This window comes from the organism of the source record quoted next, unplaced genomic scaffold (assembly GCF_019419815.1).
Source record: "Pyrus x bretschneideri cultivar Hongxiangsu unplaced genomic scaffold, Pyrus_bretschneideri_v1 Contig27, whole genome shotgun sequence".
In the NCBI taxonomy this organism is placed as follows: domain Eukaryota; kingdom Viridiplantae; phylum Streptophyta; class Magnoliopsida; order Rosales; family Rosaceae; genus Pyrus; species Pyrus x bretschneideri.
The window spans coordinates 5,956,176-5,978,734 of NW_025999579.1; the positions used below are offsets into that span (position 1 = coordinate 5,956,176).

At 38.4% G+C, this 22,559-nt stretch overlaps 4 protein-coding genes across 7 annotated transcripts; 1 reads left to right on the top strand and 3 right to left on the bottom strand.

The window, feature by feature from the left end:
- Positions 1 to 1,337: 1,337 nt before the first annotated feature.
- On the top strand, positions 1,338 to 6,082 carry LOC103950005 (TITAN-like protein). 4 transcript variants are annotated; one of them, XR_007259716.1, is made up of 9 exons: positions 1,338 to 1,816; positions 2,005 to 2,131; positions 2,258 to 2,576; positions 2,711 to 2,787; positions 2,892 to 2,946; positions 3,181 to 3,608; positions 4,046 to 4,236; positions 5,042 to 5,248; positions 5,331 to 6,082. XR_007259716.1 is itself a non-coding variant. In XM_018648138.2 (7 exons), exons 1-7 carry the CDS (start codon positions 1,530 to 1,532, stop codon positions 4,064 to 4,066), a joined length of 1,314 nt encoding a protein of 437 aa, XP_018503654.2. In that variant the 5' UTR covers positions 1,338 to 1,529; the 3' UTR covers positions 4,067 to 4,319. The 4 variants fall into 4 exon arrangements, 1 of the variants encoding a protein (XP_018503654.2); XR_007259715.1 differs by having other exon boundaries at positions 5,181 to 5,248; XR_007259717.1 differs by having other exon boundaries at positions 5,181 to 5,248; positions 5,335 to 6,082.
- Positions 4,839 to 5,786, bottom strand: LOC103950006 (glucuronoxylan 4-O-methyltransferase 1-like). Its single transcript, XM_018648130.2, has one exon. It carries the CDS (start codon positions 5,784 to 5,786, stop codon positions 4,839 to 4,841), a length of 948 nt encoding a protein of 315 aa, XP_018503646.2.
- A 1,327-nt stretch (positions 6,083 to 7,409) lies between the features above and the next one.
- On the bottom strand, positions 7,410 to 9,973 carry LOC103950003 (nuclear transcription factor Y subunit C-1). Its single transcript, XM_048588045.1, has 2 exons — positions 9,075 to 9,973; positions 7,410 to 7,708 (listed from the first exon to the last, which is right to left on the bottom strand). Exons 1-2 carry the CDS (start codon positions 9,779 to 9,781, stop codon positions 7,705 to 7,707), a joined length of 711 nt encoding a protein of 236 aa, XP_048444002.1. The 5' UTR covers positions 9,782 to 9,973; the 3' UTR covers positions 7,410 to 7,704.
- Positions 9,974 to 17,596: 7,623 nt separating this feature from the next.
- LOC103950002 lies at positions 17,597 to 21,902 on the bottom strand. The gene is made up of 2 exons (XM_048587955.1): positions 21,749 to 21,902; positions 17,597 to 20,456 (listed from the first exon to the last, which is right to left on the bottom strand). The coding sequence occupies exon 2, from the start codon at positions 20,294 to 20,296 to the stop codon at positions 17,597 to 17,599; it is 2,700 nt and encodes an 899-aa protein (XP_048443912.1). The 5' UTR covers positions 20,297 to 20,456; positions 21,749 to 21,902.
- Between the last annotated feature and the right edge of the window lie 657 nt (positions 21,903 to 22,559).

Genomic DNA, 22,559 nt, shown 5'->3' on the forward strand with positions numbered 1-22,559 from the left:
GTCTTTTCATATTGTCCACTTATGATGTTCATTTGATGCTCTTATTTCTGAGCAGATTGATGTGTTAAATCATATATAACTCTACATTTTACTTACTCTTATGATCTTATCCCATGAGTCATGGCTGTTATAGTACTGTAGCATCTACTCGCGCAACGACGATTGTCCATGAATGTAGATTTTGAGGAGAGGTTTAATTTAACACGCATTTACGAATGTCATTCACCTTCTACGCGCTCATACGCAACTGTTACTAGTATGATTATAGTGTTAGACACATCAAGTGAGACGTTCTTGTTAGAACAAAGACTTTTGCAGCATTAAGTGAATCTAGATGAATTTCGGAACCAACCATTGTTTGTTCATGCGGCATAGAATAATGTTGTATATATTATCATAGAACCAACTTTTGAAGTTTTGAAACGTAGTCGAATTCTTGACATGTTGAAGACTTTTAGCTCATATTTTTTATTTTCAATATTTCAATGACTTGAGGAGAGTTCGAACACTGCTCAGAGTTTTCAAAGTTCTCAAAAGGAGTCCGTGCACTGCTCGAACTCCCATGAGTAGTAGTGCCTATACTTTTGTACCTATCTTTCAACATGTAACAAAATAGAGATAGAAATTAGGTAACTGAATTCCTAAAGATTGTTGTTGAGTCAACTCAAGTGACCAAATGAAGAAAAAAGGGCACCTCACTTTTGAAGTGGGAAAGTTCAGATGATCATGGATTCATGGTGGGACTCAAATTGTTGCAATCACACCATGTGAAAATGTGATTCACAGACCATTGCATCACTGGACTGTACTACTACCAATGTTTAAAATACCTGTATAGGTGGAAACTTCGTTATGCAAATTTATGAAATATCGATTGTTTTCAATGGAAATTTAAAATAAAACTTTAGGGTTATGAAACACTGGTTTGGACGAAATATAAGAGCTTCTTTGATATATAACAAATGTGTCAGAAATATTGACGATATATGTCGATTTTAGCCTAAACTTAAGAGTTTATCCATTATACTTCACCCCTCATTTCCATATCTTTTTCTTATTTTTTTGATATTTCTATGGAAATATTGAACGTATCGAAGAAATTTTAAATATTAACTACTACTATATCATGGCGGCGCGTGATTTGTTTGAAATACAATTATCTTGATGTTGTGGTTGTTTGAGAGTTTCTATCTCGCAAAAGAAAACTTGTTTTGTAAATTTTTGAATTTTAACCATAGAAAGTGGCCTAATGATAAGAGCGCGGATTGCAGCTACCAAATAAACAAAAAAAAAAATTGAAAGGTCCTAAATTCGATGCTCCGAACTAGTAATTTTATTTGAATGTGGTAACGGACCAGATGAAATTCTAATAGCCTCTTCGGGCCGGAATAACAGAAGTCACGACTTTAGAGGCGGTTAGCGACTGTTAAACGTTTGCCTCCAAATTCCGAACAAAACAGAGGGAGGAGAGGGAAGATCTCATTTTCACTTGTCGAACCCTAACCCTAACCCTAAAACCGAATTGAAGGATGCAGGAGAAGAAGAAGGAGATTACGAAGAAGAAGAAGAAGAAGTACGAGTTCGAGTACTGCGTGGTTTGCAAGCTGAATCACGACCAAGGTCCGAGCCACAAGTACACACCCAGCCACACCAAGTCCCTCTCCGCCTTCCTTACTCGCTTCCAAGCCAAGCTCTCCGATGTCCGCTTCTTTCTCAAAAACCCTATCCCTCTCCGCCCCGAACACGCCTCCCGCAACCGCCTCTGGTGCGTTTTCTGCGACTCCGACGTCGACGAGCTCGATAGCTCCTTCGCCTGGTAAGATTTCTGTCCTCAATTTTTAATTAGTTGTTTAATTCCTGTTTGTTTGCCGACAAATCAAACGAAAGTGGAAGAAAATTGGGAGAATTGTTGAGCAATTTGCATTGTTGGAAAGGAATTGAATTGTGCATTGTGATATACATGACATTGGAGTTATGCTCTGTTTGTGATTTTGTAATTGTCAGTGGCAATGCAATTAATCACCTTGCGAACGCGGAACATCTGAAGCATTTGAAGCATTTCTTGTGGAAATACGGTGGAGGAATGGACCGCGTCGATACATTCAGAATTTCGGAAGATGAACTTGCTAAGGTATATGTATGCTTTCAGTTTCAATCAGCAGTGATGTGATCATCTGAGAAAAGATACTAGAATTGTGACTTCTAGTCAATTTTAGAGAAGTCATTAACGAGCGGTGATTATTTTGTGTGTCTGCAGTGGGAGAAGAAGTGTAATTCATTGAAGCTTGAAGCTGTGCCATGTGGTGAAGGATCTCGAGGACCGACATCTGGACCATCGAATGATATCCATACTGAACTGAAATACGGAATTATAGATACTTTTGAAAATAATAGTAGTTCAAGTTTTTCACATGGTGTTATGCCTTTACTATATCATACAAATGAGTATCAGGTATCCCATTCAGGACTCCCTCAAGTTACAAATGTTGGCTGCTTTTCGCAAGATGTTGCTACCTCTTCTTATCATGGGGGATCAAGTTCTGGTACAAATTCCATAAATTCAAACGCTTTAACAGGTATGCATGTTCTATTTTTATGATGTTGATATCTTATTTAGTATCCATATGGCTTGTATTTAATATAAGTTCCTCCCGTATTATGGCTTATGCATGTTTTATGCTCTCTGATGTGTGCTTACTTCGTGACTCAGTTATCAGGAGTAACCAACATTCTTTGGTTTCTAATGGTAGAAAATCCTTGGCTGATGGTTACTTCAGTAATGAAAGGGTAAGTTTGATCATCCACACTCTTCACTAAAAGCATCTGTTTCTTGTGGTTGTATTTAAATGAACGGCTATAAAATCGGAAAACATGTAATACTTTTGGTGTAGATGAGAGAGGGGTCTCAGCATGAAAGAATGACAAACGAGCAGAGCAGTTCTCCAGGTATCAATCTTTGATTTTTGATTTTTAATATGTTAGTATCCTCTCTGCTTCTGTTCAGCTGATCATCCTGGTGCACAATGTATGCATGATTTGAGCAATAAGCTGTCATTTCTTAGGAATTGTAGAAAAACTTATATACATCTGTCTGGAATCTCGGTGGCTTGGCTCAGGAGGTTGATATAGTTATCTTCTATTTGTTGTAGCTGTGGATCCTTATTTAAAATTTCTCTACAGTTTTTCAGAATCTCACCCAAATATCGTCCATGGGTCCTAAAGAGGCTAGTGGAAATGTGCACACTGGGGCACCTCCTCCTTGGCTTCAAGCAGATGAAGAAATTCAGTGTAGTGTTCCACTGAAACGAGTTTCAGGCAGCCTTATTCCCCCATCAAATAAGTTGGGGAAGTCCAAGAAATTGAACCCAAACCGTGTGGGAGCAGCTTGGGCAGAAAGGAGAAAGAGGGAGATGGAGATGGAGAAAAGAGGGGAAATTGTCATGAGTGACTGTGATGCCAGTTGGCTCCCTAATTTTGGTAGAGTTTGGCAGTCTGGTAGCCGAAAAGAGTCCAGAAAAGAATTTGAGTTGGAGAAACAAAAATTACCTAAGGTTGAAAGTCAGTCGGATATGCCAATTAAGATACAGCCTTACATCAGCAAACGAATGGTGAGTTCCATGTTCCATCTTAGCATGTAAGTTTGCTGTCGAATTCAAGATTTTTAAAGCTATTTTTTTGCGTTTTAGTAGATTTTTCTTAGAAGTAACACCATCCCCCATTTTGGCTGAGCATGTTGACTTCTTCGCTTACAACCCGCTTTCCACCTCATGCTTACGAGGACAAGAGATGTATGACCTGGCACCAAACATGAAGTTCCCACCATGTGATCTCCATAGGGATTAGTTTAGTGGTTTTTATTTCATTGCTTTGGATTATAGATTACTGAACTTATCACAGTCTAGACCATGCAGAGAACTGATGGGAGGCTTTCATTTTAGTGTTTTTGTTAATAAAGTTGATAAAAGTTAGGCAGACTCAACACAACACACACTCTTCAAGAATTACCAACGCCTTAAGCACTTATTTTGTTTCCCTCTTCATGCAGAGAACTGATTCGAGTCAGTAATTTTGCCATGATGGTTTTTACTGCGGGAGAACCAATGTGCATGTTCTCTACTTTTTTCCTCGAGTTTGTGGTGTACGTCTCGTCAAATGGAGCTGGAAGTATGATGGCAGGCAGGTAGCAAACTGAAATTCAGCCGGAATTTGATTATTAGGCTACTGTACAAAATAGCTGTAAGTTCAAATGACTATGGCACTCAAATGTATCCAACTTGAATTTTTTCCGATCAAATATATTCAATGAAACTTTTGCCTCAGATCTTATGCATGTTGCAAGTAGAATGATATTTCTTCTGGTGACATCAATGTTTAGATCCATCTTTAATTAGTTCATGTTGAAACAGCATCATTAGTAGAATTGACGTCGTTAGGCACTGGATATTAGATCCCACAGGCCCTGCACTGGAACTGCAGATTTGCACACAGATCTTTACGTTTTGGCACACCAGTCATAGACACAGATATTTGCACAGAAATAGTGATTCTTATTTACAAAGAAAATAAAAATAATTGATTGAGATCTGTCCACTAGGACTCTGTACCCCAAGAGAAATAGAAAGAGCTCCTACTCTATTTATGACTGCAATCTCACAACTTGAAATTGCTGTCTTTCTATCTTCGATGCCAAGCTGGTTCACGAAGAACTGCCTTGGTGTCCCATTTTCCTACATTTTACCATTGCTCTATTGGAGAAGCTCAATGATCAAAGGAGTTTGTTCTCTTTGTACTTCCACGGTTCCACCTCAGGGTGACAAAATAATGAATAAAGTTATTTATTACTCTATCGTAATCCCTTTGGCAGGGCAAAAATTTGTAGAGTTTAATTGGCCTGTGATCCTAAAGTTCCATAATCTCCCTTTTGAAGAAACTAAGTTCTCATCACACAGAAACTCCCAGGAAAACCACTTCTCGATCATTCGATCTACGTCATGCACTACCACATGCGTAATGTTTGCTTTTCTTGCTATCATACTAGCAGAATAGATTGATGACATCCTACCCGGTTCCTCTGGTGTGTTCCCGCTTGGTCCATCCACCACCACCACATCCCATTCAAGCTTGTAGACTTCTTGCGGTAGGTTTTTCAACGCAAGTTGACATTTTGATTGTTGAAGCAGTTTTGAGCTTGGTGCGCAATCTGGGTTTTCCCTTGCATGCTGGAGCAGCTTGTAAGCCTCTTTTGCAGGTATCTGGTAGTCCACCTTGTAAACTCTGGTTGTGTTGGAATTTGGTTTCAGTGTGCTTATCTTGTTTTGATCATCCTCTAGAAAGACGGTGGTGCCGCCTGCATTGATTGATGAGAGAGAAACGTACTGAGGTTCAAGCCCGAATATGAGGAGGTTGCAGGGAGCTTTCTGCGAAATGAGATTCGACAGCAGTTGGTATTCCTTTTTCCTGAGGCTGGAGGTGTTGGCAGAGGCATTTGTTTCTGCCGGAAACTTGGTGCATATGAACGGGAATGAACATGTATTTCCAAGAGCAGGAGGAGGAGGAGGAGAAGAAGATGTAGTTACTGCAATTCTAACAAGTCTGAGCACCGAAATGATGGAAAGGATCAAAACAAGGAAAGGGATGAGTTTTGTTTTGGAAAAGTTCATGGCTTTAGATCCTCTCGATTGCTTGGGTCTATGAGGCTGGTTCTCTTGTTCTTGCGGTGAGACTGCACAAGAGAACGGAATGAGAGGGGTTACAAAAGAGCGAAAATGAGGCACTTCGGGGGGCATTGTTTTTCAGGTTTCTATCTGCTTTCAGCTCCTCCGCAGCCGCTATCACAACCCCGTACGGACATGTCTGGTGGTGGGGCATTGGATGGTTGAAGCTGTTAAGCTGAAAGACCACGTGGCGGCTGGCTGGCTGATTGAGTGAGGAACAAGGAAAAGTTTTTGCTTAGGTTTAAAGGGTTTATTCTCTTTTTAATTATTGAGGTGCTTGTTTGTTTGTTACATAATGCAACGCTGCGTTTTGAGATCCAATTGCTGTGTGTTAGACCTCTGAAAATCAATAACAACAATTTCTGCTAGCGAGTGGTTGTTGGGCAACTTTCAAGCTTTTAATCATGTCAACTTTGTTCACCATTTGCTAGTTATAATAACATGTAGAAGTTTTGATAAGTGATTTCCACAAGTCTTTTTTTGTCTCCTATACGCTCATGTTTAATCTGGATATTCGGAAATCAAAGAAAGATACGAGGAGAGAAAAAAACACTCACGTGGGTGTACATAATATGAAAGAAAAAAAAAAATGTACGGATGCCACTTCTGAAAAAATATAAATTATACGTTTGTCTTAAAAAAATGTACATTGCACATTGTTACTCTACAAATATATGCTATGGTTGCTGGTGTTAGTATTGTGTTTTATGTTTTTATAGTACGTAGCTGTTTTAGTCATGATGCATGGTGTCACATAATAAGGTTATGCTGTTTGGAAAACAATAAAATTTAAGTTTTTCTTCGCATGATATTGTATTAGTAGACTAGAATGTCATTTGACATTAAACTCGTTTCATGTAAATTGCTCTCTATTACAGATACTGTTATTGAATGGTAATTGATTTGGATGGTTGTAGAATTTAAGTGGAGAATCTTGGACCCCTCATCCAACACAACTACTCAACTGTATACTAGTAAGTAAGTGGTTATTTACCACAGTGGTAGAAAAGTGTTGTGCCCTTGCATGACGGCATGGATTTAAACCCCATCGGTGACTAATATAATGTTTAACTTACTAACGCTATTGTTTCACTCAAAAAAGAAGAAAACCTGTATACTAGCAAGGGGATTTTCTTTACTACTCACGAGCATACTAAATACTCCGAAGCAGCATACAATTTTTACTAGATGGCGTTCAACTACTTGTAAACACGATTGGCTTTTCTAGTGGCAATATACTCTAGAGTCTAGGCAAGGTTAGATGAACTGATGAAGGGTGTATTACTATTGATGAATTTTAATATTCATTTCATATTATCTTAACAGTATATGTAAAACAAGATAGAAAAGACACAATAACACTTTTACGTTGGATTTCCAAATAAAAACATGAGCTCGAATCACAAAGGATAATTTCACTAAATTTATATAAACTACAGGAAAGGAGAATCGAACACGGAACCTCTAGTGTACGGCCTTGTTTTAGAGGCAACAATTGGATCCTTACACTACAAAGTAGTTTTTCTGGATGCAAATCACAAATTGAAACATGTACAAACGACTTGCTAAAATGTTTCAAACTGTGATTCGTCACCTCTAGGCAATCAAGATGAACAATCGGACATGCATTTCAGAACCAAAAGCAGCCAGACTGAGAGTGGGAGAGGAGAAAAAAGGAATAGAAATCACAAAACATGCTAAAATCTAAGAGGTTTGATTAATATGAAATGACCCACAATCATTCGAGTTAGCAACATGAGATAAAATAGCCTAAATTATACAAGACTGCACATTCAATATTAAACACAGCAATGATCAGCTAGTGATTTTCCAACTGCTCTGGATCAATAGTTTTACCAGGTCTAAGTCATCCTCATAAGAAAAAAATAATAATATTAATTCAGCAGTTCCAAAATCAAAATCCTCTGCCAAAGCTCAGTATCCTTCCGCCGTGCCCGCCACGCACCAAACCATCAGCAAATTAGTCTCTTCAACTGCATAGAGAAATTGGAAACAGTCGGTATTGTTTCGTTTTGAGTTAGAAACTTTCGTGCTACAACTTCGAAAGTTTCATGCTAATGGTACAAGGATCACAAATTTTACAGTCAACCAGTAAGGTCACCTTTACTGATGAACCCAAGGAACTGAATTCCCTTCACAAAAGGAGTAGTTCGCAGCATCCAGTGATTATACAGTACAGCTATGAAATTTTTTAGATTCAAATCCGAGAAGGAATTGAAACCGACAATAAACTCAACCAGCATTTTGAACCATCACCTTGCAATGCAGGCATTTTAATGCATGATCACTGAGGTTTGTAAGATGCAGTCCATACTGGGTAAGCAAAGTGATGACAACGAAAAAGCAGAAGGCAATCCATTCGGAAGATAAAATTAATCAATCAATAAAAAGCAAAGCGGCCTAATTTCAGTTATTTGGGATGGCAAGTACACATCATTTAAGTTGATTCGAGAAACAGAAAACAAAAAGCAATTCTATAAAGAAGACCATTGGATAGTATTATAGACTACTGCAATGGGTCCAAGGCCACTCTTCCCCATTACATAGAAGGTAGAATTCATAAGGAATTTGACCCCAATCACCACGAAACTTATAGGGCATCTGATAATAACTACATATCATGCAAATGTTCGGTCTTTTCTTTTTTCCTTCAAGAAGACCATCAGAATCACCACTATTCCACAAGCAAAAGGAACATCTTTATCATGCTTAGACTTTGCATAATCACCAACATTCCATATTCTCCTCCTCCTCTATTCCCGAAACAAGCATATCCATAAACCATCAAGACATTGAAGTTGAGTACGTAAGACCATATCAACCATTATCCACAGAAATACTACTTGGAAGATTTGGATCCACATGGCCATCTCAAGTTTCATGTTTGGTAACTTCTATACCCTATAAAATTGCCTCCACCAACTCCAAGATTTCCATTTTCTTAATAAGCAATGAAAGCACGCAGGTGCAAGAGAACAGATAAATATAAACTTACCAAATCAAAAGTCCAAATCACACAACAGTCGAATGCTTCTCTAGGAACAAATACAAGTTATGCCTCGAAACCTATAAAATTTAGCTCCTTCAAACAAATTTCGTAACTCCTATTCGACGCAGAAGACACGCACAAAGAAACCATTTCAAACATCACAAACGAAGCTATACATTTCGCCCAAATCACGCTAATGAAAACAGAACATAACCGAAAAGAAGCTAAATTTATCAACGAAGCCATGAAAATGTCACAAACCCTACTCAACAGTACAATTCCCACATGAAGAATCATCAAAGTTATCCAAATGAAGCCACTTTTCGAAACATAGATACAATACACATTACCTTTGACCATCAAGGTTGCCCTGCCCACTGCTCCCTCCACTCCCGTACGACCCATCATCCGCCGCAGTCTGCCACACAGACTGCCACGCCTGCGACGGAGGCTGCACGCCGTAAACCCCAGTGGGGTCCACCGCAGGCCTCCCAATCATCATCCCCCCGGCGGCACCAGCCGGCTGACCCATCGGCGGATAGAAATACGGCACCCCACTCGCCGTCGCCCCAACCATACCTCCGAGACCCACCGCCTCCTCCTTGATCTCGTCGCGGGGCACAATATCCACCAAGAAATCGAATATGTCGGTGCGGGTAATGGCGGCGGCAATGTCGTTTTTCTGGAGAGTCCGGCGCTTGTTCTCCTCGGCGTGGAGCCAGGAGCGGATGGTGAGCTCGAGGATGAAGAGCTCGCAGGCCTTGGCGAAGAGTACGGGGGCCTCGGCGGAGATCATACGGACGTCCTCGTCGGCCTTCATGATCTTCTTGATGCGGGCGAGGGGGAGCTGGTGGTTCTTGAAGTCGTTGACGCTCTCAATCTCCTGGCGCTGGAAGGTCCAGAACATCTGGAGCTGCTGCTGCTGCTGCTGGAGGAGGTGGTGGAATGGGGGGGCGGGGACGGAGGATTGGGTTGCTGGGTAGGGGGAGGATTGGGCTTGCGGTTGCTGCTGGGTGGGGGCGGCGGCGGCGGTGGCAGTGTTGGGGTTGGGGTCCATTTGGTGTGATGGGGTTGAGCCAAATGGTGGGTTTTGAGGGAGTTTGGGAGGGGGATGAAGATGAAGGGTTTGATTTGATCAGAGGGGGTGGATTGAGATTTGATTTGGGGAGATTTTTGTGGTGGAGATTTGAGGATTTCAAGGGTTGGAGATGGATGTGAGGAGAGAGAGGAGAAGAGAGACAGGGATGCTCTGTTATTGGTGGGCTTTTCTGTCTTCCAAGAGGCATGTACCACCTCAGATTTTCTTTTAATTGAAAATTACCTTAAATATTTAGACTCCAATAAGCATGTTTATTTGTTGCTTAATATTACAATCTAATACTTTTTTATTTTTATTGTAAATAAGAGCACATCATTACTAGTTTTTTGTGAGATTTAATTTTTTTTTTAATATAAATAATATCATTTTAAAAAATAATAATAAAATAAAAAGGTTTATTTTAATTTAGTTTGTTCAATTTTTTAAGAAATAAAAAGTTCCACTTTATCAATACTAGAAAAATTCACATACACCATAGTTTCAAACAAAAATTCTATGTCATTGAGATAATTATTTCTAGAAAAGTAGAGAAAAATATAGAAATGAAGTAATGATATAAGATAATTATTTCTGGTAAGTGACAGATTTTAGGTTTGAAACATTCATGTTTAATTTTATCTCCGAACCTTATATTAACTTATTTTATTTTATATAAATATAGCTAAAGGATGCCTTAGTATGATAGAGATGCATAAAATGATTAGTAATCAGTTACTAGCTAAGTCAATACTTAAATTTATATTAATGTTAACCTAGGCGGAGTTTTTTTTTTGTATATAACTTGTCAAAAAGCAACACCTTATGAGTTATACATATTTGGAATGAATATTTTTTTAATACTATTGTGAGAATCTAACTCATCACGTCCGTCCACGTACGAGTTCCATGTTCATCGAGATTTTATAGGTCTTATTCAATTTTTGTAAGAAGAGAACACACTGTATACGTCGACAAGAATTCTATATTAATTAGACCAAAAATATCAAATAAGAATAATTTGTAGGTCCCACATACTATTCTTTGCGGAGGCAAATGCACATGGAATCTTTACGAGAGAAAAAGAAAATATATTAGAGCAAGTCCATTCTTAAAAAAATGTGCTGGTATTCAGCTTATTTAATCCATTTAGTGAACAGTAATAGATGTTATGAACAGTAAATTGGTCAAATGCTTCTCTATCCCTAAAAAATACGTTGGCATAAACGATCACCACTATTACAAAATGCGCTGGTACCCAGCCTATTTAAAATATTATTAATTTTTTTTTATAAATAATAAATTTTATTTAAATTTAGTTTTAATTTTGGATAGGATTTTTAACCAATCTCATCACGTGCACGTGTCACTATCTGTTTACAATAATTTAGCCAAGATTTCGATAAGATTTTCAACCAATCTTGTCACGCCACGTGTCATTATCCAAACGTATTATTTTGTGGATTCCGATTAGATTTTTAACCAATCCTGACGCACTACGTGTCACTATCTGTTTACAATAATATAACCATGATTTCGATAAGATTTTCAACTAATCACATAGTGTCATGTGGCAGTGTCCAGAACCTCATCCTTTCTTGTTTTGTCCATATAAACCCTACATCCATCATCATTCACACACCAAAATCAATCCTCCTTTTTAACTTAGAATCCTTCTTCATCATTTTTAAATCTTGAGTTCTTACAATGTCTTCTTCAAGGAGATTGTCTAAACAATTTAAGGAGCAACATAAAAAATTGTTGGCACAACGGGATGAATTGTTCAATCTCAAGGAAGGGGGAGATGAGGCATTTGCAATGGAGAAGGATGAAGATGATGAACATAGAAGGCAGAGGGCCTCACATTCCAGCCGTGTCATGGAAGTTATGGGTCAAATATCTAAACTCATATGTGCTGCAAACGTGGATAGAAAGAGGGAAAAATGAGGTAAAGGTCTCTTGGAAGATTATTTTATCATGTTTTTAGACGTCATTTTAGAATGCAACGAAGTTTGTTCGACAAAATTATGAGTGCTATTTGCAACCATGATCCATACTTTGTGAAAAAAAAAAGAGATGCTTTTCATGTTCAAGGTCTTCTTCCTAAGCAAAAAATTACTGCTGCCTTGCGGATGCTTGCATATGGGGCATCTGCAAATCAAGTGGATGAGATAACGAGGATGGGAAATTCAATTGTTTTGGAGTCCCTAATGTGGTTTTGCTCCGCAATCGAAGCTCTTGATACCATTGAGTACCTCCAGACACCCACACCAAGGAACCTGCAAAGGCTGCTGAGGAAGGGTGAGATGCAAGGCTTCCCTGGCATGATTGGAAGCACTGGACTTGGAAAAATTGTCCAAGTGTGTGGCAAAGAGCTTATGACGATAGAAAATGAGCCAAAAGTATTATTTTGGAAGCGGTGGCTTTATTTGATACATGGATTTGGCATGCATTTTTAGGTGTTCCAGGAGCTCAGAATGACCTAAATGTCCTTGCACAATCTCCAGTCTTCCACGAAGTGTTGCAAGGAAAAGCACCCATAGTCACATATTGGGTCAATGGTTATAAATGAAGGACCGTACTACCTTGCAGATAGCATTTACCCAAGGTGGACAACGTTTATCAAAACAGTGCCACATCCACAAAGTGAAAAAGAAAAGCACTTCGCACAATGTCAAGAGAGGTGTAGGAAGGATGTACAACATTGTTTTAGTATCTTGTACGCTGGTTGGGCGATTGTCAGGTCAGCTGCTAGAATGTTTGATGTCAAGGCTCTTCGATCCATCATGACAACGTGTATCATTCTCCACAACATGATTGTGGAAGATGAGTATGATTATGTTGTCGTCGATGAATACGAGCCAGACACAATGAACAACTCAAGAACACATATCTATTGTGCTCATGACGGCACAGAAGATTCCATGCAACACGAGCCATTGGAACGAGATGGACATTATAATCAATTGATCGTTGAGCAGTACACTTCAATGCAAAAGCCATACTGGAACTGTACTTGTCAAAGTGACTTAATTGAGCACTAGTAGAGATTGCAACAAGGTGAAGATAAGTAAAAGGAGTTTGTGGTGGAAGAATAAAGTTCTTGGTTTATGTAATTTTATTTCATGTGTTTTTTTAAGTTTATTTGGTGTGTTTAAATAAAGTACTAAAAATATTTAAGAGATTAAATTTATTACTAAAAATAAATAAGAAATTACATAAAGTACTACAAATAAATAAGAAATTACAAAAAGTAATAAAAATAAAGACGAAATTACATAAAGTACTAAAAATTAAGACGAAATTAAATAAAGTACTACAAATAAATACGAAATTATACAAAGTTTATGGAACTAGGATCTTTGTTGCTAGGATTTGTGTAGCTCGAAACCCCTCGACTTGTTTCTGCTTCTCTTGCACGCCTCATTTGCACCACGTCTCTTTTTTCCGATGTCCAAAAATATTTTGAATTTAGAGACAGTCCTACTAAAGGCTTGTTCATAGTGTCACAATCTACTTAAGCCATCCTTTTTTCTCTAAGCATCTCATTTTCTCAATTAAGTGCTTCTTTAATCATCTCGTTTTCTCGATTAAGTATTTCTCTTTGTCTCTCATTAGCTGCTAATATTGCTGCCATAGTAATAACTTTTTCCTCATCTCTAGCCGCTTCCTACACCATGTTCAATTCACCTTGACAAGCAAGTTCATCCATATATTTTGTGTAGTCATTTTTGGAAGAACTCCTTTTTTTTCTTTGTCGCCTTTTTACCTTAAGGCCTTAGGGACCGACGAGTCAGCTAAGTCTCCAGCACTTCTTCGGGCGTCCCTTCTGGCACTTCTTCAAATGTGTCATCTTCCTGTGTGGATGTGTCTGGTTCTGGCGAACTGTGTAGAGGGACGTCGCGCATGACAACTTCTAGACATGTTGGCATAATTTTGTATCTGGGACAATTTTTGATAATTTCCTTTCCCAACATTCCTATTTGTTGAATGATTTGTTGTGGTTCTTTGAATTGTAGAATGCTTGTGCTTGTACTGTCTACAAAATTGTCACCTAATCCGCTAAACTTGTCCCACTACGCAAATTACTGGAAGTAATCGAGATAGCGTTTTTCCAACAAGTGAAGGATATGTTGAGTTTTTTCCAACACCCTTGAAGACCTTGACTACTTCTGACATCTTTTCCATGTATGGCACAAAACGTTTCCGTAATTCTACTCCACATTTCTCACAACTCCATCCCATTACCCGTAATCGGGTCATGAGTGACTTGAACCCAGCATTCACACAACGTAACATCTTCGATGAGCTTCCACGTAGCCATTTTTTTTTCACACAAAAAGTATATGAAAGCTTTGGTAGAAAGTGTTGAAAATATTGAAATGTGGTGTAAGGTAGAATATAAGGGTTAGGTATTTATAGAAATTTTTTTTTTAATTTTTTCTGTATTTTTAATAATTTTTTATTAATTTTAATTTAGTTAATTGATTTGGACCGTTGGATTTGAAAAAGATTCAAATCCAATAGCCTATATGTTAACACATGACCAACGGTCATAATTCTAACCGTTGTCCCTTTTTTTAAAAAAAAAATTTGGACTGAAAAATGTGGACCGTTGATCGCTGGATCGGACGTCCCAAATCACACCATGTCACTAGCTATTGGATTTCAAATTCAATTTTTTTTTACCGTTGGAAATCCAACGGTCCAGAAAACTAGGCATTGGAAATCTAACAACCCAGAACGAGCCACATGCCCTCCCCGTAAGAGCCGTTAGTGCGCCTGCGCATGAGGGCCCTACCCATGTTTTCTTGTTGGGGGCGCGCGCCCGCTCGCGCGTGCTTCCCACACGCCTAGTGCAAAAAAGAAAAATTTATATGGATTGTGACGTCACGCTAGTATCAGCATGACGTCACATAGGCGGCGCCTTGGTTCAACACATTCTGGGCTAGCCTATGGGACAGCTTGGGCTGTCAACTGACCTAGGGGTCTGGGCTGGAGAGGATTAGCTGGGTGCCGGGCCATTTTGGCTGTTAGGTGCTAGCCTAAATGTCCCCGGTGGACTTGCTCTTATACACAAACGTCTCGCTCAGAGGAGTTTAGTATCTTGGAAGAAATGAAATACAATGTAGAGGGATTTTTATTTGGAAATGATTTTAGAACACCGATCTTTTTTGTTCTGCACATCCTGGTTTATTTATACTCGTTGATTTTTCTTTGATTTATTCACTTTCAAAAACTAAAAAAAAAAATGAATAGAGATGTGCTATGAGAAAAAAGTAAGAGTGCAAAAGTCACTTCTTGTATTATTAAAACTTCAAAATATTCTATCACATACGTCAATCTCTTTTATGCTTGCATTTAGTGGCAGAGCCAACATAGGGTTATTAATCGTCTTTAATCCCCAACAATTTCAAAAACTCCATGTATATTTTTTTGTGTATTGTATGTGACCCCTACAAATAGCTAAGGCAAAGTAAATTACAGCCTCCTCCTCCTACTTCTTTTTATTTTATTCTATCATATTTGTCTTTCTTTTCTCTCTTTTTGTGTGACTCTATTGTGCGCATTAAGTGCTCATGAAATACTTTAATTGAAAAGCCTTGGCAATCTTTGATATTACTCCATAGCATATTGCATCCACCCTTGACAAGCCTTTACAAATAATAGTAATTATTGACATATATTGGCATAAACTTTTAGTATATGTTGACAGAAATTGGCAGATGCCGATTAGGTATTTGATAAAATAGCCCAATAAAACTTTTTGATTGATATTATAACCTCATTATTTGAAAATTCAAACTACGCCATAGGTACTAGTGCATGATATAAGTGTATGTAAATTCCAATTCTAATTTCACAAATTAAATATGTTCAAATTTTTTTTTTTTCAATTGAAAAGGTTGATTCCTTCTTTCTTTTTATTGATAAAAAAACAAATCCCCTTCTTTTAGCAAATTCCACGTGGCGTTGCACCAATATCAGTTTGAAGCAAAAGATGGGAGATTTTTCAGTGTGCCGAACACGTGGCCTGATACATTAAGTGTAATAATATAACTAGTTAGAAGTTTGAAAAAAAAAATAAAAAATTCCCACCCATTGTTATAATAGGGCTTAGTTGGTGGGCTAGATGATATGTCAGATAGCCTATTTTATTGTGGATTCATAGTTCATCATGTCCAGTTCTGCTCATCTCACATTTTGACACAACAAATAACGAACTGAATTCAAATTCATTTTAATTAATCACAACGTATCATATCCAGCCCACCAAATATATTAATGTACCAAACCACATTTCCGGCATACCGAAAAATTTCTCAAAAAACTATCTGCACAGTTAGGGCTGTCAACTATTAAAAAATAGATTTATAAGTCAATGAGCAAAAGCAAAGGATTAGGATCCTCTCCTGACCTTAAAAAACTAAGCCTGCTAAGCAGGCAATCGTAACCGTTAAAATTTGATCCAACAACTACAATAATTTTGAAGGAGTCTTCCTGGTTGTAGCCGTTGAATCAAATTTCAACGATCATGATTATTTGCTCAGCAAACTCAGTTTTTTAAAATCAGGAGAGGATCCTGATCCAAAAGCAAACACTTTGTTGTTGACTGATGTGATGCCTGTTGTCTCTTACTTTATACAGCAGTGAATGAGAGAGTCGTACTCTTATCTGGTTTTCATGCACTGCTGTATTGCAACACACTCAAACTTTCTAAAGAAAAACTTGCAGCGCCAGCGATGTTTTTGTCATTTGCAATGCCAACGATGTTTTCACAAATAACATAAGATCTAATGTATTTTAGTCTCAACTGATGTGGAAACTGCTCTATCGAAATTTCCGTCATTCTCAAGGCAGCTCGCACAAAAACATAAGACCCTATTTATAATGGTCTCTCATCTCGTGTTAGTTGCCATGCCGATGTTTCTCTCTAATTCTACACTGCATTTTTTCACGTACCAAAGTCTATTTTTACTTCTTTCATATGGGAACATTTGTGCAACTCAGTTTTTGGTACCATTTATTTACTCAAAGCTATGGATTGTACAGGCAAAATGTAAGAAGTGAAAAACACAAAGGGATTTTACCAGGGTTCCTGCAATCTTAGCATTTTCTTTGAAAAACACAAGACTTGTAGAAACTGACTAAAACATTTACAAGACAAATAACGTGATTCGGTTTCAAAATCCCTCAAAAGTGAATGTGAAATGCTGAAATGTAATATGGTCAAGAATCAAGTATATGATAAAAACATGGGAATAGCAATCAAGAGCACGTAGAATGAGGAACTAACAACTTGAAAATTTCATTCAGTTCACTCTTTCTGCTTTGGCTCAAGAGTTTATCCAAGTTTGGTATAACACAGAAAACAAACCCTATAAACCATTTTTCGGTATACCAATTAAAAGATCTAGCAGCTCCGAGGTCTGCATTTTCGACCAGCTGCAACAACAAAAACTTACAAAAAAAAAAAAAAAAAAAAAAAAAAAGAGTGCTCCCCCGGGTATTAAAACTTTGAAAGTGAAAGCTCCTAAACTGTGGTTCAAATTGAAAATACGACTGAAACTGGTCTCAACGGCATTTGCACGCCTTCGGACAAAACTGTGGATCTATCAATGTAAAGATAAGAGAACTAAAAGCGATATACCTCAGTCTTGCAACTCATGATAACTGCCCTGCCTAACTGGAGAAGAAGATGCAGTAAAAGGGGATGAACTTTCAGTTCCACAGGTGGATACGAGATTGTAAGTCTTCCACTTCTGTTGATGATGAGTCCACTAAAGCTGCAATCACTTAGCAGTCAGCACCCTTCTTTTTGTATTTCCTGAAACGTTTCCGACTATACACTAGCAACTTCGGCCCTTGGGGTTCCTCCTCCCTCTTCATCATGTCTTGCAAATCTTTTTTCTCAGCCTCTTCTATCAAGCCCGTTTCTGTAGTTACTTTGCCATTATCCACCACAGCCTCTTCCTTGGTGCTCTTCAACAATCCCACTGGGTCTTCACCATTACATCCTTCACCTGTCACCTCCATGTCATCTTCACGTTCTTCTGATTCCACCTGAAGCAGTTCCGACGGAGTAGCTGCCGGATCAAGCTCAAAGCATCCTTTCGGAACATTGGGACCTTCATGACCGGTGAGCGTGATAGAAGGGACCTGGTGAGAGAAACGAAAGAGTTCTTCCCTTGGAATTTTCACGATTTTACTTTGGTCCGAATGTTGGCGGAACACTGTTTTGAAACCAGCTACTTTAACCAGTGGGACAATTGTCAGACCTTGCTCCTCGTTGTAATCATTAAGCAGTTGCACCATATCATATTTGTGAATAACGTCATCTGGGGTATGCTCGTTCCAAACAGCAGACCAGTTCCTATATAGTGCCCACACTTCTCCTTTTGTTGGATATATGCAGACAACTCCTCTTTTGCCCTTTCTCCACCTAACCACCTTGTGTGAGAAAGAAGGAAGATTCTTATAGACTACATGCTTCCCTATCCGAAGTTCCCCGCTAGTCTTAGAAAAACCACAAGCAATCCAATCTAGTGGAGCAATTTCGATGTTACTTTTCGAATTTAGCCAACTCATGCTAAGTTTGAATGGTTTCAATGATATCACACTGTGAACCATGGCATAATAACGGGGCATGCCATCATCTTCATCATAGACAGCCCAAACCTGGTTGCTACCAAATGACTTTTCTGTACGATCCTTGTCGAAATCATGAAAATCAGGGTCTGGAACAGTCATTGCCACTGTATTAGCTTCCTCGACATCAGCGTCAACATGAGAATTGGCAAGGGAAGACTTCTTGGGATTCACAAATGCCCTACATCCTGCAACACTAATTTTTACACCACGCAGGCCAGCTTCTTCCTTTTGCTTCTCTTTCACCTGGTTATTATCTGCATTTTTTGATGTAAATGAAGTCTTCGGTGCAGCAGCTTCCTTCCACACTTTAAGCTTCTGGGAAATTTCCTTCTTAGCCATTTCTATCAAGACACTATCCACTGCAGCTACATCAAACCTTCCTGTACCAACACTACCCTTGTACAGTCCGAATACACTTTTCATAGCAACTCCTCCATTTGCTATTCCCATTTGAGTTCCCATCTCTTGCCTGCTCAGATGCCTTTTCTTTTTAGGCCTCTCTTTGGGTACGGAACTGGAAGCAGCGCCAAGAGACCCAGACGCTAAGGTAGCATCTGTTTTCTTACAAGCTTCATGATTCCACTTATGCGCCTCCTTATTTAGAACCACCTCTTCATGCCCTCTCTTCAGTTCCCCAAATCCTGGGCGAACGTCACTTGCAGTTTGACCAGCACAGGAACCTCGTAATTGCTCACTTTCAAAACTTGCCGGTTTGAAGAATCCTGCCGGAAATTTTTTTGTTGATGTGTCAACTCCAGAATTTCCTGCTAACTTCACATTAATGGTAGCAGTCTGTGAACTTCCTGGAGCACATGTATTCATGGTCCTGTTATGCTGCCTAGAACCCTTTCGCTGAAAGTAGGAAACCCATGGAGTTGATCTACCATTGGGCATTTTGGGGGCTGGTGTCTCAGAAGCTAAAAAGCGCTGACGGCAGTTGTGACACAGAAGATATTGGTTCAGATAAGTCCAAAGATACTCAAATTGCATCTTGCAACTACTGCACACAGTCCAAAATGTCGGTTTTGGTGGAGAAGGAGGTCTAATAGAATTGGTATGAGTAGCACTTCTCTGATCCCTTCGGTTTGAATGATGATAGTAGGAGGAGGTATGAAAATCATTCTGACTCATTGCAGTGACATGCTCAGTATGAGTAGCACTCTTCTGATCCCTTCCGTTTGAATGATTGTAGTTGGAGGAGGTATATAAACCATTCTGACTTGTTGCTCTAATATGGTAAGAAGCACTCCTCTGATCCCTTCCGTTTGGATGATTACAGTTGGAGAAGGTATGGAAACCATTCTGACTCATTGCTGCAACATGGTCGGTATAGGTTGCACTCCACTGATCCCTTCCGTTTGAATGATTATAGTTGGAGGAGGTATGAAAACCATTCTGACTAGTTGCTGCAGAAAAGTTGCCATCTGGAACTCTTTCAAGCATGTATCCTAAGCTCCGCCTCTGGTCATAGAGAAATCTCTTGTCTTTATCAGACAACAAAGTCCAGGCTTCATTAACAATTTGGAAAGCAGCGTCTGCGCCTACAGATTTATTTTTATCTGGGTGGAGAGAGAGTGCCAGTCTCTTGTATTTCTTTCGGATTGTGTCCTTGTCAGCCAACGGTTCCGCACTGAGGACCTTGTAGTAATCGGTCTCCCCATTTGTTCCCTTCTGAGCGGAGGTGTGAACATGAAGAGTTGTCAAAAGTTGAGGAAGACCATCAAGCTCGGGATACAAGGTTTGGGCCTTTAAAGCAAATCTTAGAGCCCCAGAGACATCACGCTCTGTAAACTTCAACTCTGCGAACTCTTTCGCCCTGAGGGCCTCGTCTTTATTACATTCCATTTTCACGATGTTGGTGACTCTATCTTCCCACGTTATTTCCTTTGGTACTTCTTTTATTGGTAGGCCGCCACGTTTCCACGTTGTGAACAAGAATAAACCCGGGTATTGTTTTTATCTAACACTCCACGCCTCATTAACAAGTTACTTTGTATTGTAGCAGCTGCAATCAGAAAACAGAAAACCACAATAAGGAAACTAATTGAACTCGGATATTAATTAAACACACGAAGATTATCCCAAGCAGTACGGCCATGATTAATCAAAGACGACTACAAACCTAGAAAAAAAGAGCTAATGAATGCTTCCTCAAATATATCAGTTACCGAATCTTGTACACCTAATCTAGAATACTCAATTCAATGATCAAACAAAATATGCGGGAAATCACGTGTCCACAAAATTTCACAAGTTAAAGCGCTGAACTTCCAACTAAACAATGGATGAATTAAAAAAGTACATTGAGAATCATATGATTGAAATGCAACACAAACTTCACGTTCAGTTATAGAATGTTCCTAAGATATATCAGTTATCGAATCTTTAACACCTCCTAATCTAGAATCCTCAATTCAACGCAAAGTACGCGGGAAATCACAAATTCAACAAGTTAAAGCGCTGAACTTCCAAATAAATGCAGGATGAATTACCATAAGTACATTGAGAATCACAGAATTTGTATGCCACACACATTTCACATTCAGCTATCCAATCTTCCTAAGATATATCAGTTACCGAATCTTTAATACTCAATTCAACGATCAAACAAAATACGCGGGAAATCATGTCTCCATAAAATCAACAAGTTAAACACTGAACTCCAAATTAACAAAGGATTAATCAAGAAAAGTACATTACGGATTGAAATGCCACACACATTTCACATTCAGCCACTAATCAGAAAAATCATGATCCCAATCAACAAGAGGCAGTAAAACAAAATCCTAACGGCCTATTTTGTTCCTGCGAAACGCTTGTAAACCTAATGACAGATCACAGGGTGTATGGATATATCTGAATTCCAAGTTTTCGTTTCCCACAATTCATCACAAGGCCAAATGAGAATTTCTCTTAGAAGTAAAATCTCAGCTATCAAACACTTCGAATGAACAAAAATTACAATCCAAACAGAAAAACCAAGCTCCAAATTTGAAAATTTAAGAACAAAAACCAACCTCCCGTTCTCAAATTTACTAAAATTTGAAGATATATGATGAAATATGCAAAACCCGCACAAACAAACAGACATGCAAACAATCCAAATCAGCTGCCAATAAGAGTTCAAATCACGCATTCAACCTACCCAATTTCAGTAGCTTTGCCTAAAACCCTAGAAATTTATTAGCATTACTAAGAATTTATGAGAAAAAAAAGGGCCAAAAAAAACAAAAAATTCCATACGTGCCACAGTGAAACCATATACAAACAGATATATATAAGAGAGATGAAATTTACCCATTTCAATTTTGTGATCGCAGATACGCCATTGATGAATTCTCCATAAAATTCTTATGCTCGCCCTCTGTTCGCCCTGATCAAAATTCAAGTAATCCCAATTTTTTATTTGGTGAAATTCATTCAATAGTTGAGATATTTTGCATGTACGTATTTTTTTCACATATATATATATATATATAGGTAGCATCGGCTTTTGTAAAATGATGCCACCTAAGCATTGGTTGGCCTATGGTTAAAACCCTACCCAAGGTTAACCTTTTGGCAAAATTGCAACGACGGTCCCTGTAGTTTACCTGAGATTTCAATTTTGACCTTGTAGAAAGTGAAACGAAAAAAAATCTACAATGGCGAAAGTGAAATCGTGAAAAAACTCTAAGGACCATCGCTGCAGTTTCAATTTTTGTAAATCATGCCACTTGGCCATTTTAAAACCCTAACCATGGTTAAGTTTTGTGCCGATTTGCAAGAATGGTCCTAGTTTATTTGAGACTTCACTTTCGTCCATGTAGAAAGCAAAACAAAAATTTTAGAAGGACAGAAGTGAAATCTCAATTAATATATAGTGACCATTGTTGCAATTGGCCTAATTTTTTGTTTACATGGTTGCCACTTTCCTATATTTCCATATTTATTTTTACCTAATATGGAAAATTTGATTAGGAATATAAGAAAATCAACATGTCATCTTGTTTTACTATATGTTTTGCGTAAGTTTATTTTATTTTCTTTGATGCTATATTACGTATTATCTTTTTCAATCACATTTTTAAGCTGTTGATCAATTTATACAAGCGTATCTATTTAAAAG

What these genes read in the sequence shown, in the direction of transcription:
- LOC103950003 (XM_048588045.1), bottom strand. Translation starts at nt 9,781, where the DNA reads ATGGACCCCAACCCCAACACTGCCACCGCCGCCGCCGCCCCCACCCAG.
- LOC103950006 (XM_018648130.2), bottom strand. Translation starts at nt 5,786, where the DNA reads ATGCCCCCCGAAGTGCCTCATTTTCGCTCTTTTGTAACCCCTCTCATT.
- LOC103950005 (XM_018648138.2), top strand. Translation starts at nt 1,530, where the DNA reads ATGCAGGAGAAGAAGAAGGAGATTACGAAGAAGAAGAAGAAGAAGTAC. An exon ending in AAATTCAAACGCTTTAACAG is followed by an intron (nt 2,577 to 2,710) that starts GTATGCATGTTC and finishes TTCGTGACTCAG; the next exon opens with TTATCAGGAGTAACCAACAT. An exon ending in GTTACTTCAGTAATGAAAGG is followed by an intron (nt 2,788 to 2,891) that starts GTAAGTTTGATC and finishes CTTTTGGTGTAG; the next exon opens with ATGAGAGAGGGGTCTCAGCA.
- LOC103950002 (XM_048587955.1), bottom strand. Translation starts at nt 20,296, where the DNA reads ATGGAATGTAATAAAGACGAGGCCCTCAGGGCGAAAGAGTTCGCAGAG.